Here is a 13,968-nt window from a genome sequence, read left to right as displayed (position 1 = left end):
CAAGTTTGAAGCAGATGTTGGACAGAGGGGAGATAGCAAAAATTAAATGGGTTGACAGTAGCTATCAATTGTCAGACTGTTTTACAAAAAGAGGGGTTAGTTCACAGAAACCTTTGGATATTGTTAATGAAGGACGCCTGCTTCTGTGACTTTTTTTTCTTCCAAGGATGAAAAAAAAGAAGGGGGGAATTGAATGTCTGTTTTTGAGTTCCTTGTAACTTTGTTTCATCTAATTATTTTTTTTCCTCCAAGGAAGAGGTGACTGTTAAGTAATGGGTTAAGCCAATTAGTTGTCTCATTTATGTTAAGCATCCAATAATTGACACTGATACGTAAAGGGGCTTCAGGTGGCCCTTGTGTCAGATGATGTGATCTTAGAGTTTTGTGCAAAGTCTGTTGAAGGAAATTAAAAGGTGTTTTGTGGAGAAGCAGCAGAACCTTTGACTCTTTATACTACAGCAGCTAAACGTCTAACATTTACAGTGGGCTGGACTCTCTGGTCCCCCAGACGTGTGTTTCTCAGCAGTGTGCCGTCCGCTTGTAGCGGGATTCTATCTTCCCGCCACTTGTCAATGGGATTTCCAGTTGAAACCCCATCATGCCGCTGGGAAAGTCGCGGGTAGGGGTGCGCTGCCAGTGGGAACAGAGAATCCCAACAGCCAGAGAATTCCGGCCATGTCTGGAATTGGTGTTTAATTTTGAAGTGATGTTGCCATTCAATTTTATGCTTTGGTCAGAAAGTGCCCCTTATTTCTCTCTTCTCTCTCCCCCCCCCCCCCCCCCCCCCCCCCCCCCCCCCCGCCTTCCCCCTCCACCCCACATTTATTCAACTTTTATTTCAATTTTCCCCATGCATTACGTTAATCAAATAGTTATTTGAATTTTTTTTTTTTCTCCACTCCAGGGTGACGAGTTCAAAAGGAATCAGCAGACCACCTGCATTAGCCAATATTGACAAAATCAACTCGAACAGCCTGGATTCTTCAACCTCAGGACATGCATCTGTCACTAGCAGTGTTGCCAATGAACCTTTAACCAAAACCGCCGATGTCCAGACAGCTGGAATCAGCGTGACTCCATGTCTGACACCTAGTCCTGCCCCTGTGCTTAATGTAAATTCTAGCACCTTTAGTCAGGGGCTTGGTCTAGTTAGCAATTTCGCAAACAACAAGGAAACCCTAATGTACCCTAAGCTTAGTAGCCTGCACACCAGCATGGAATCTTTAGATCTTCCATTGAGTGTTCCATGTTCATTCTCTGCGAGTGGTACGCTTTCAAGGGAAGAGGATCACAGTGCGCTCACATGGACTGGGAGTTCTAGATTCTCACAGATGGAGAGGTATGTCAGTAATTTGATTGGGACTGATTTAGTAGTATGAACTGGACACAGTAAGAGTGTACCACAGCAACCTTTTGGGTGGAAGTTGCTGATTTAATTCAAGTCAGTTTTATTAGATTTTTAGATCCATTTAATGGAGTATTCAATCATTTTGCTGGCAATTACTGAATTCAAATGTTATAATGATGGCTGTTGGTTATTAGAACAGCCAGTCTGTGTGATAATGCCAAATGTTTCAACCATAATTAATCTCTTCAACTTTCGACAGATGAGAGATTCCGTTGACAGTTAAGTCAAGTATGTGTTCTATGTTGATTATTATAACCTATTGCTCTTAAGTACTGATAATACTGTTATTTGTACAGTGCGTTGGCAGTTGCAAACCTCCTATATTTACTCTCTATTTAACGATGCACCTTCAAAATCAGTGCATGACCAAGGCATGTGATTTGCATCCAATCAGATTTGTTGAACGTCATTAGAAAAAGCTGGCTTTGCTTAACCATCCAGCTTGATAAAATTCAAGCATAATAGATAAAATGCAATCCACAGATCATTATAATAGGTTTGGGGTGAGTGTTTCCCATTTGTGTATTTTTTAAGTTGAAATCCATGCTGCATTTTCAATAGGAAAATCTGTTGAATTTGATGAATTGAATTGTAACTTTGCTGAAGGATTAAGTTGGGTACTCAATGTTTAACATTAAGGTCAGATTCTGAAAGATCGCTTTGACAAATGCTCTTGCTAATTATTTGAATTTTGAGAAACAATTTTTATGGACACCGCTAATATTTCTGGTCCCTTGCAAGATAAAGAACTAACTGAAGAGATGGACTGGAGTTAAAAGTATAAAATAAGGCGGTTATAGAATACAAAAGGCCATGTAATATATTCATCCCATTCCTACCATATAGCATGTAGATTTGTCACTGAGAACTCCTTGCAATGTGCAACTCTGCTGAAATAAGTATTTATGCCTACAATGTTGACTAGCTACAGCAAATATTTTTGATCTGAAAGTTGATCAGAAAAAAAAATACTTGTTCAGTAAATGCGCATTACAATGCAATGGTGCAACTTCTCCGGAGTGGCGATCAGTGTCAGATTGCCACTCCTATGTCCAATATTTACATGACTTTTATCCAATCTGATTTTACCCAGCCTTCCAACTCAGATGGGGTGAGATCTAGGCAACGCGACTTGACCTCGAGGCCCAGCGTCAAAGTCCAGTCCCATCTGGGGAATGGAGTGGTCAGCTTCGGTGGGGCCTGTAGAGCAGGGCATTAGTTCTAGTCTGTGTTGCAGGGTCAGGTGGCGGTTTGGCTTGAGGGTGCGGTCAAAACTATTCAGGCCAACAGGAGGAGTCGGTTTTGGGGTTTTAGTCAAGGGGCCGGGGAACGGTGTGGTCGGGTCCTGCGGGGAGGCCGTGTTGGAGTTGGATGCAGAGTCTGGACTGCGGGCAGTTTCGCCAGGTCGAGGTGGGAGTTGGACCAGGTTAGGAGTTGGTTTGAGGGTTGTGTGGGGAGGGGGGAGGAGTGTGGAATCTGGTGGAGGGGGAGGTAGTCAGGCGGGTTCCATGGGGAGGTGTATTCAAAGAATCAGGGTAGTCACCTATGGCAGCGGTCTTGGTCTGTATCATAGTTATTCAGAATTTAGAAGAGATTTTATTTCTTCTGACTGTTTCTTCGTAACCATTGGTGTAATACAATCATAACCATCCAAATTTTGTGATTTACATTGCATTTTTGAATGGTTTCCAGGAAATTGAACATCTGGGTAATTGACGTGAAAACTTACCTGTAAAGCTCTGAGAGGGATTCCGCAAATCAGCTTTGGGGTGCCCCCTATCTGACTGTTGTGAGCTTTGATGTTATGCGCCAATGCATATGAATGTAGACAATATTTGTTAAGAAAATATTGACTGGGGGCCCGTTCCACCGGTTTCATTGCGCCCAATTCGGGACATGACGAGGAGGCCGATTTAAAGGCTTCATTACGCCTCGCAAAATCTAACAAGATCACGTGAGACGTCGCGATCTGGATCCCGCCCACAATGTGCCGGATCTAAATTAGCATATTTAAGTGTGCAGTCAGGCTCACTTCAGTATGCTCTCATCAGAGTTACCCAAGGTGCAGGATCTAACGCCGGAACCTCGGAGACCCCGAGCAAGCGCAGTTTACCACAAGGCTCCACCAACATGAACCAGGCGCACCCACACTTGGGCGGGCTTCCCCGGTGACCAGCGACCCCTGGTGGTCAGACTCTAGGCAGAGTGGTACCCTGACACCAGTGGTGCCATCTTGGCACTTCCAGCCTGGCAGTGCCACCTGGGCACCTTGGCGGTACTACTTGGGTGCCACCGTTGCACCAGTGCCAGGGTGGCACCTTGCCTGTGCTGGGGATCAGACCCAGGGATGCCCTGCCCTTATAAGGTGGGATGCAAGGGACTCAAGGACCCCTTGATTGGTAAGTTGGGACATTGAAAGGGTGTAAAGGCGGCAGGTTTGGAATTTTTAAATAGTACCCCAATCTTTTCTGCACTGGCAAGCGGAGCTTGTTAGTACAGGAAATAGGTCTGAGTGAGGCCTTGGCGGGGCATTCCTTGCCAAGGCCCAGAAATGAAATAGAGGTCCATTTAATAGCAAGGCCGTTCTCGGCGCTGTGTGCGCCGGGAAACACCCAGCTGAATGCGTCCGACATGATACTATTTAATTTCCGTTAAATCACACCCCATATGTACTTACAGTACTCTATAATGAAATGAAAATCGCTTATTGTCACAAGTAGGGTTCAAATGAAGTTACTGTGAAAAGCCCCTAGTCGCCACGTTCCGGCGCCTGTTCGGGGAGGCTGGTACGGGAATTGAACCGTGCTGCTGGCCTGCTTTGGTCTGCTTTCAAAGCCAGCTATTTAGCCCAGTGTGCTAAACCAGCCCCTGGTATAATGCCACAATGCCAAATATGGTTGTGAACAAAATTGCCAAAATTATTTCTTCTGAAGAAAAATGTTTTCCTCCTCAAAGATGATTTCTGTCACATCTCATTCATTTACGACTCAACTTTCCTCTTTATCTGAAAAGGATTTAATGTAATTTTTTAGGATTTGATAACTTCGAATCAGAGTAGGGAATTCCAAAAATTCAAATTGGTTAGTGGGAACACAAGACTGTCAATTGTCCAATCATCATCTTTTCACACTTAAGTAGTTATACAGCTATTTAAGGCAGAACGCTCTGGAAGAAAGCTCTGAAATGTGCAATATTTCTATATACTAATTCTATCAGAGTGAAGAAAGTGTAATTCTGCCTCGGCGACTCAGTATTCATGAAAAGCAAAGCCCAAAATAGAGATTTGTGTTTTTCCAGCTTCGAGTGGTTGTTCCTTCTTCACAGTTGCACATAAACTATTACAAACATTCCTTTCTACTGAAAACCCAAGTTTATTTGGGAGCTTGCTTTCGCTTTCTGTGGATTTAACTATGACTAAGTTATAATCTTCGACATTCGGACACATAATTCATTTTATTCACTGAAGTAAAGATGTTGTTGTGTGAAAGCAGCACTTGGTTCTGGAATCTGAGGAACCATCGGTGGTTATCATTGGCCTCTTTAGTGTTCATCCTCTTCTTAATCAAGGTTCCTTCCCGAGAAATCAATCCTGAGCCAAACCAAGAGCCCAAAATGAAATGAAATGAAATGAAAATCGCTTATTGTCACGAGTAGGCTTCAATGAAGTTACTGTGAAAAGCCCCTAGTTGCCACATTCCGGCGCTTGTCCGGGGAGGCTGGTACGGGAATCGAACAGTGCTGCTGGCCTGCTTGGTCTGCTTTAAAAGCCAGCGATTTAGCTCAGTGAGCTAAACCAGCCCCTGCTTAAAGCAGCAATTCTCACATCTGTCCACCTGCAGATTGATTTTAAGAAAGCAGGGATTTGTTTCCACTTGAAAACAAGGTTTTAGCAAAAGGTTTTGTTAGAAAGAGATCAGAGATTGGCAAGATACATCATTCTACCAATTTTAGGACAATGTTACCACAGCCTGTCACTGGTGACATTTTACTTCAAAACACCTGCATGTAATTATAAATCACTTTAAATTGAGACAGCAGGACATAATTAAAATCCAATCATGAAAAGGAGTAAAGTAGAGTGAGTTCAAGGCTGTTGGAGTTGGAACAAGACCTGTAACATTCCCAAATATACTGTACATTCAATTAAAACAGTTAATGCATGAAATCAGATTACTCTCAAAATTAAGCTGTAAAATTTGTGAAATGTTTTGCAATATTTCAAATGTGGAGAAGAGGGAAAACAGATGTACGCTCACATGAATACATAATAGTCTGTTTTGCACCCTTTCCAATTGCTTTCTGCCAGACTGATTAACAGGTGAGTTGCATTTTGATGTACCTCAGATGTGCCAGTGAGCAAATGGTGGCTACATCTATCAGCTACTCTGATTTCTTCTTAAATATAGAATAACATGCTGGAAACATGGGCATATATACACATTGAAGTTATTTAATTATGTTGTTTATTAAGAGGTATAACTTGAGCACTGATTCAATGAAACAAATGTACAACGTGAGAGAGCAAGTTCTTCAAGTTTAAGGGGGCAGCACGGTGGCGCAGTGGTTAGTGTTGCTGCCTCACGCTGCCGAGGTCCCAGGTTCGTGGGTCACTGTCCGTGAGGAGTTTGCACATTCTCCCCGTGTTTGCGTGGGTTTCACCCCCACAGCCCAATAGATGTGCAGGGAAGGTGAATTGGCCACGCTAAATTGCCCACAATTGGAAAAAATGAATTGGTACTCTAAATTTATTTTTAAACAGTTTAAGGAGATGCTGTTCTTTAGATGCCAGAACTACACAACAACCACTTTCATTAACAATCATTCTCCAGTGAATAAAATATAATTTATATCTAAATATTGAAGATTATGGGTGGCTATATATTTTCCTGAACCAATTGCAGATAGCTAAAGCAGCATACTTAAAGACAAAGCGACTTCTAATGGTGCCGTAGTGACAAAGATAGGATAGCAGAATGTGTGAGTAGGAGAACAAAGGTCATTACTCAATGGAAGCAAAACTGAACAACAAGGAAAAGTGGCCATGTAGGGCTGGGGTGGGGGACAAGCCAGAGGAACTGAATAACAGAAAACAAAATGGGGCGGGGGTCAAGATGGAGGGGAAAGTTCACAGCCTAAAGTTGTTGAACTGAGTGTTGAGTCCAGAAGGATGTAACGCGCCTGATCGGAAGACGACGTGCTCTTCTTCCAGTTTGCGTTGGGCATCACTGGAGCATTGCAGCAGGTTGAGGGCAGACATGTGGACATGACAGCAAGATATTGAGTTGAAATGATAAGTGACCAGAAGGTTGGGCTATGCTTGCAGACGGAGTGATGGTGTTCTGCAAACTGTCAATCAGTGTGCGTGCTTAGTCTTCTCAATGTAGAGGAGATCACATTGGGAGCAGTGGAATTAGTACAAATGTCGCAAATAATAGTTGATGTATGATTGTGACAACTGGAAAATCTGCCGGAACACCAGCTCGATAAGGCAAACATAAATCTCTGTTTTAGACTTTGCTTTTCATGATTTTTAAAAAATTTACAGGCACCCTGCTCTTAACCTGAGGAGTTGGGTTTATGCCAGTAGGTAGGTGTAAATGTTTTTATTTCTGTATGTTACAATTTCAAAGGCACTAAGACGAAACTTAGCAAGAGAACCACCATGGGATTGGATCCTAAAGGTGCTGTTAAATTAATGATTGTGCCAATAGACTTACACATTAAAGGAACTTGAATGCAGCTCTAAAGATCCAGTGCAATAACATTTTACTCCTCAGGATTTGAAGACACGTCGCAGGAAAGTTGATCTTGCTTTCTGGAGGATTCTCGGTCCAACATCGTTTCATGGTATTCGGTTGGTTTTGAAGCATGTTAGTGTTCCCTTTTTTACCTACTCCAGCTTTCTCTCACTTTCCTCCTCCCTTCATCCCATCATTGGTAGCACAAAACGTCAGCCATCTTGGTGCTACTCTCAGAAGCTCCCTCCCTTTTTCATTCCATAATCACTGTCCTATGGGTGGACCTAACCTCAGCCTTGGAAACCAAAAACAGCCAACAGTGCCACCATTGCAGTTTAGCCAAAATCTATGACCAGCTAAGGTGGTAGCCACTAAAGGTACTGCAACTCAGGGAGAAAAAACAATTTCTGAAGGGCTGGGGGAAAAAAATCCTGATTAGCTGTCCTGTTTCAAAATATCCTAATAATTGTGCAAAAAGCTGCATGATGGCCACAGAATTTCCAGCACGCCATTGGAAAGCTGTAGACTTCCTATCTAAGTTTACTTTGGTTCCACAACGTGTAGAGCTCTGTTTTCTGGACCTTAATATTTCTAAACCAGTTACTCAAGCCATTAAGATTAAGATTGCACTAGATAATCAAGGCGCCCACAGACTGAACAGATCAGGTCTGTCAGACGATGATGTTAGATAATCTGAACAAAATGTGGTCAACACTTGAAGCTCAATTACGAATGCAGCGCAACGTCCAAACACACCATCCAGATTTCGTGGTCTATAGCCAGCAACTGAGAGACCATTTCATAAGTAGATGCAGGTGCACAGAATGTGATTGCAACTTTATAGCATCAGAACTAGCTGACAGAATAATCAAGCTCATGATAAGCATCTACCCCAATAGAAGCATTCCATAAAGACCACTTGAACCAACCCAAATATTACAACATGGAAGCACAAGTGCAAAGCATACACAAGTATGAAACCATACCACTGGGCAGACAGGGTCTACAGGCTATGTGTAATTTGGTCATTACTGGCACGATATCCAATATAGGAAAACTTTGTAAACAATACATACAATGAGGCCTCATGCATGGAACCAGAAAATACCCGGACTTTAGTCCTGTGTATTAGACATGTGGCACCAGAGGACATTGGAAACATAAATAAAAAAGCAAAGGCCAAAACAAATGTTTCAACATCACAAGAAGCCACAATCTTCGGCCAGAGAGATACAGCATTTCAGTACCATGGGAACATAAAATACATTGTCAAGATAAGATCCATGAAATATCTAGCCTGGCTACATGTTCAGATGACAAAAATAATCAGATCATTTATACACAAGAGGAACAGACATTCAGCATGGTGAATAACAAAGAATGTATTGGCATGGTGGTACCAACAGAAGCCATTGCCCCCATCCAGAATATATGCCGAGAGATGCAGAGACAACACAAATCATATGCAAAACTGGATACAGGTACAGGGCAAGCATCTTTCCACTTTGCACACCTAAATGTGCGTACGCACAGACATGGCAAATAATGATGCAACCAAATTTGTCATGTACAATGGCTTGATGATCCCATCCCTGCGATCCATTATACTTGATCTCACTACAGAAAACTCATCCTGGTAACCCCAAATGTTGTTGTGTGGTGGACATCACGGTGTAGTGCTCATAAACCTAACCGTGTGTGGGTCAACACCCCTGGTACCATCAATACAATGTCGAAGACCATAGGCCTCTCATGAAGCACCACTGGAAACTCTGGCTGAAGACCACCTATTTCTTCAGCACATATCATCAGCCAACAGGCCAACGACACTATACTGCAGAACCAATGTGGAATTACCATCTGGCAGACAAATGCGGACCACCTTTCTCAGTCATAATTTGTCTATATACTCCCAGGAGTACATGATGCATGAATCTAAAAAACATGGGTAGATGAAAGATGCCCTACAACTGGCATGTGAGTAACAAATCAGTCAACCTGCAGGTGAGACAGAAATGTGAGCTCAACACACAACTTCTGACACATGAAAATCCAGTGGAAATTGACAGCACATGCTCAGAACCAAGATCAAATCAAGTCCGAAAATCAAATAACGAAACAGATGCTAAATCAAAACAATACTTTACCCAAAGAGTAGTGGGGGCATGGAATGCACTGCCTGTGGAAGTAGTTGAGTCAGAAACATTAGGGACCTTCAAGCGGCTATTGGATAGGTACATGGATTACGGTAGAATAATAGAGTGTAGATTAATTTGTTCTTAAGGGCAGCACGATAGCATTGTGGATAGCACAATTGCTTCACAGCTCCAGGGTCCCAGGTTCGATTCCGGCTTGGGTCACTGTCTGTGCGGAGTCTGCACATCTTCCCCGTGTGTGCGTGGGTTTCCTCCGGGTGCTCCGGTTTCCTCCCACAGTCCAAAAATGTGGTTTGGCCATGATAAATTGCCCTTAGTATCCAAAATTGTCCTTAGTGTTGGTGGAGGTGTTGACCTTGGGTAGGGTGCTCTTTCCAGGAGCCGGTGCAGACTAGATGGGCCGAATGGCCTCCTTCTGCTCTGTAACTTCTATGGTAATTTATGATTAATCTAGGACAAAAGTTCGGCACAACATAGTGGGCAGAAAGGTCTGTTCTGTGCTGTATTTTTCTATGTTCTAATACCACAATCAGTAACGGCAAGTAATCCTCTTGTGAATAGAACACAGCCTAAGATGCAACACACATAAAATACTCAAACCAGCATTCTGAAAACACCCAACAACCTCCAACCAAGATGACTGTAACTAAGTCTGGATGAATACGTGAGACATCGGACAATTCAGAGACATTGGGCAAAATCGTCTGGCTGTTAATGCCTGAGGGGGACATACGTGGTATGGTGGAGCAGTGGTTATCACTGCTGCTCACAGCACCGAGGACCTGAGTTCAATCCTGGCCCCGAGTGACTGTCCGTGTAGAGTTTACACATTCACCCCATATCTACATGGGTCTCATTCCCACAACCCAAAGATGTGCAGGGTAGGTGGATTGGTCATGCTAAATTGCCCCTTCATTGGAAACATTAAAAAAAAGTTAATGCCTGCGGGAGCTTCCAGTCCTGCCAACGGCGTACCCCTGTCACTGCTTTCCCAGCTGCGTGTGGTGGATTCAATGGGAAATTCCATTGGCAATGCCAGGATCAGAAGTTACTGCTTCCAGCCAACAGTGGGCCGCATTCTGCTGCCGAGAAAGATGCCGCTGGGAGGTCAGAGAATATCACTCCATATATCTATTGATTTTTATAAATGATATATTCAAGCATAATCCTTTTGCTGTCAGGGAAACAGTTTGATTCTTTAAAGGCAAATCTCTAATTTAGAAAAAAGGGGGATGTTGTGATATGATGTACATGTATCTTTTGGGGAACGTACCTTACACCGCTTGCAATCACTACTGTTGAGACAGGATGTGATATAGTAATTCTATGGGCGGGATTCTCCCGTACCCAGCGGGCGGGGTGTCCCGGCGGGACGGAGTGGCGTGAACCACTCCGGCGTCGGGCCGCCCCAAAGGTGCGGAATCCTCCTACCTAAATGCGTGCAGTATACGGAACAAGGTAAATGAGCTTGTTGCGCACATTGAAATTGGCCGGTACGATGTTGTGTGCATCACAGAGACGTGGCTGCAAGGGGATCATGGCTGGGATCTAAATATCCACGGATATATGTCCTATTGAAAGGACAGGCTGATGGGCAAAAGGAGCGGGGTTGCATTGTCAGTAAGGAATGAAGTTAAATCGATAGCAAGGAGCGATATAGGATCAGAAGGCATAGAATCTCTGTGGGTAGAGTTGAGGAATCGCAATGGTAAAAAGACCCTGATGGGAGTTATGTACAGGCCCCCGAGCAGTAGTCAGGGTGTGGGGCAAAAGATAAATCAGGAGATAGAAAAGGCATGTAAAAAAGGCAATATTACAATAATCATGGGGAATTTCAATATGCAGGTGGACTGGGAAAATCAGGTTGGTAGTGGATCCCAAGAAAGGGAATTTGTGGAATGTCTAAGAGATGGTTTTTTCAGAGCAGCTTGTGAGGGAACAAGCAATTCTGGATTTGGTGATGTGTAATGAGGCAGACTTGATGAGGGAACTTAAGGTGAAGGAACCCTGAGAGAGCAGTGACCACAATATGATAGAATTTACCCTGCAGTTTGAGAGGGAGAAGCTGCAATTAAATGTAATGGTATTACAATTAAATAAGGGTAACTACAAAGACATGAGGGAGGAGCTGGCCAGAGTTGATTGGAAAAGGAGCCTAGCAGCGAAGACAGTGGAACAGCAATGGCAGGAGTTTTTGGGGGTTATTAGGGAGGCACAACAGAAATTCATCCCAAGGAGGAGGAAACATGCTCAGGGGAGGACAAGGCATCCATGGCTGACGAGGGATGTCAAGGACAGCATAAAGGCTCAGGAAAAAGCATACAAAGTGGCGAGGATTAGTGGGAAACCAGAGGATTGGGAAGCCTTTAAAAGCGAGCAGAGGACAACTAAAAAAGCAATAAGGGGGGAGAAGATGGAAGTATGAGTGCAAGCCAGCTAGCAATATAAAGGAAGATAGGAAGAGATTTTTTTCAATATATAAATGGTAAGAGAGAGGCAAAAATAGACATTGGACCATTAAAAAATGTGACTGGAGAAGTAATAATAGGAAACAAAGAAATGGCAGACAAACTAAATAGTTACTTTGCATCAGTCTTCATGGTGGAAGGCACCAGTGGGATGCCAGAGCCCCAGGAGAACCAGGGGGCAGAGGTGAGTGCAATGACCATTACTGACGAGAAGATTCTGGGGAAACTGAAAGGTCTGAAGGTGGATAAGCCACCTGGACCGGATGGACTACACCCCAGGGCCCTAAAAGAGATAGCTGAGGAAATTGTGGAGGCATTAGTGATGATCTTTCAGGAATCACTGGAGGCAGGAAGGGTCCCAGAGGACTGGAAGGTGGCGAATGTAACACCACTGTTTAAGAAGGGAGGGAGGCAGAAGACGGGGAATTATAGACCAGTTAGCCTGAGTTCAGTCATTGGTAAGATTTTAGAGTCTGTTGTTAAAGATGAGATGCAAAGCACTTGGAAGTGCATGGTAAAATAGGACTGAGTCAGCACGGCTTTGTCAAAGAGAGGTTGTGTCTAACAAATCTGTTAGAGTTCTTTGAGGAGGTAGCAAGCAAGTTAGACAAAGGAGAACCAGTGGACATGATTGATTTAGATTTCCAGAAGGCCTTTGACAAGGTGCCACATAGGAGACTGTTAAATAAATTAAGAGCTCATGGTGTTCAGGGTAAGATCCTGGCATGGATAGAGGATTGGCTGACTGGCAGAAGGCAGAGAGTGGGGATAAAGGGGTCTTTTTCAGGATGGTAGCCGGTGACTAGTGTGTGCCTCAGGGTCTGTGCTGGGACCACAACTTTTTACAATATACATTAATGATCTGGAAGAAGGTACTGAAGGCACTGTTGCTAAGTTTGCAGATGATACAAAGATCTGTAGAGGGACAGGTAGTATTGAGGAAGCAAGGGGGCTGCAGAAGGACTTGGACAAGCTGGGAGAGTGGGCAATTAAATTGAAAAGTGTGAGGTTATGCACTTTGAAGGGAGGAATTTAGGCATAGACTATTTTCTAAATGGGGAAATGCTTCGGAAAGCAGAAGCACAAAGGGACTTGGGAGTCCTTGTTCACGATTCTCTTAAGGTTAATGTGCAGGTTCAGTCGGCAGTTAAGAAGGCAAATGCAATGTTAGCATTCATGTCAAGCTGGAATACAAGACCAGGGATGTACTTCTGAGGCTGTATAAGGCTCTGGTCAGACCCCATTTGGAGTATTGTGAGCAGTTTTGGGCCCCATATCTAACGAATGATGTGCTAGCCTTGGAAAGGATCCAGAGGAGGGTCACAAGAATGATCCCTGGAATGAAGAACTTGCCGTATGAGGAACGTTTGAGGATTCTGGGTCTGTACTCATTGGAGTTTAGAAGGATGAGAGGGGATCTTATTGAAACTTAGAAGGTATTGAGAGGCCTGGATTGAGTGGACGTGAAGAGGATGTTTCCACTTGTAGGAAAAACTAGAACCAGAGGACACCATCTCAGACTAAAGGGACGATCCTTTAAAACAGAGAGGACAAGGAACTTCTTCAACCAGAGGGTGGTGAATCTGTGGAATATTTTGCTGCAGAAGGCTGTGGAGGCCACTTCACTGTGTCTTTCAGACAGATAGATAGGTTCTTGATTAATAAGGGGATCAGGGGTTATGGGGAGAAGGCAGGAGAATAGGGATGAGAAAATATCAGCCATGACTGAATGGCGGCGCAGACTCGATGGGCCAAGTGGCCTAATTCTGCTCCTATGTCTTATGGTCTTATAAACCTGCTGGACTTTAACCTGGTGTTGTAAGACTTCTTACTGTGCTCATCCCAATCCAACGCCGGCATCTCCACATCATGGCCCTTCAGAAGATGGTGATGAGTTGCCTTCTTGAACCGCAGCAGTCTCTGAGGTATAGGTACACCCACAGTGCTGTTAGGGGTTGGAGTTCCAGGAGTTTGACCCAGCAACAGTGACGGAATGACGATATATTTCCAAGTCCGGATGGTGAGTGACTTGGCGGGGAATCTCCAGTTGTTGGGTTTCCCAGGAATTGCTGCTCTTGTCCTTCTAGATGATAGTGATCGTGGGTTTGGAAGATGCTACCTAAGGAACCTTGGTGAGTTACTGCAGTGTATCTTGTCAATGGTACACACTGCCACTCCTGTCAGTGGTGGAGGGATTG

General features: G+C 43.9%; 1 protein-coding gene across 6 annotated transcripts in view; it reads left to right on the top strand.

Moving 5' to 3' along the window:
• Positions 1–13,968, top strand: part of LOC119979037 (neuron navigator 1-like) — an 806,372-nt gene that overhangs the window by 664,630 nt on the left and 127,774 nt on the right. For all 6 annotated transcript variants that reach the window (XM_038821010.1, XM_038821009.1, XM_038821014.1 and 3 more), the window contains one exon: positions 905–1,339. In XM_038821010.1, coding sequence (XP_038676938.1) covers positions 905–1,339 — 435 coding nt within the window. The remainder of the gene's footprint in view (positions 1–904; positions 1,340–13,968) is intronic.

The sequence above is a fragment of the Scyliorhinus canicula genome, chromosome 15 (assembly GCF_902713615.1).
Source record: "Scyliorhinus canicula chromosome 15, sScyCan1.1, whole genome shotgun sequence".
NCBI lineage: Eukaryota > Metazoa > Chordata > Chondrichthyes > Carcharhiniformes > Scyliorhinidae > Scyliorhinus > Scyliorhinus canicula.
The sequence above is the reverse complement of the archived record's forward strand: the minus strand, read 5'-3'. Positions and strand labels throughout refer to the sequence as shown.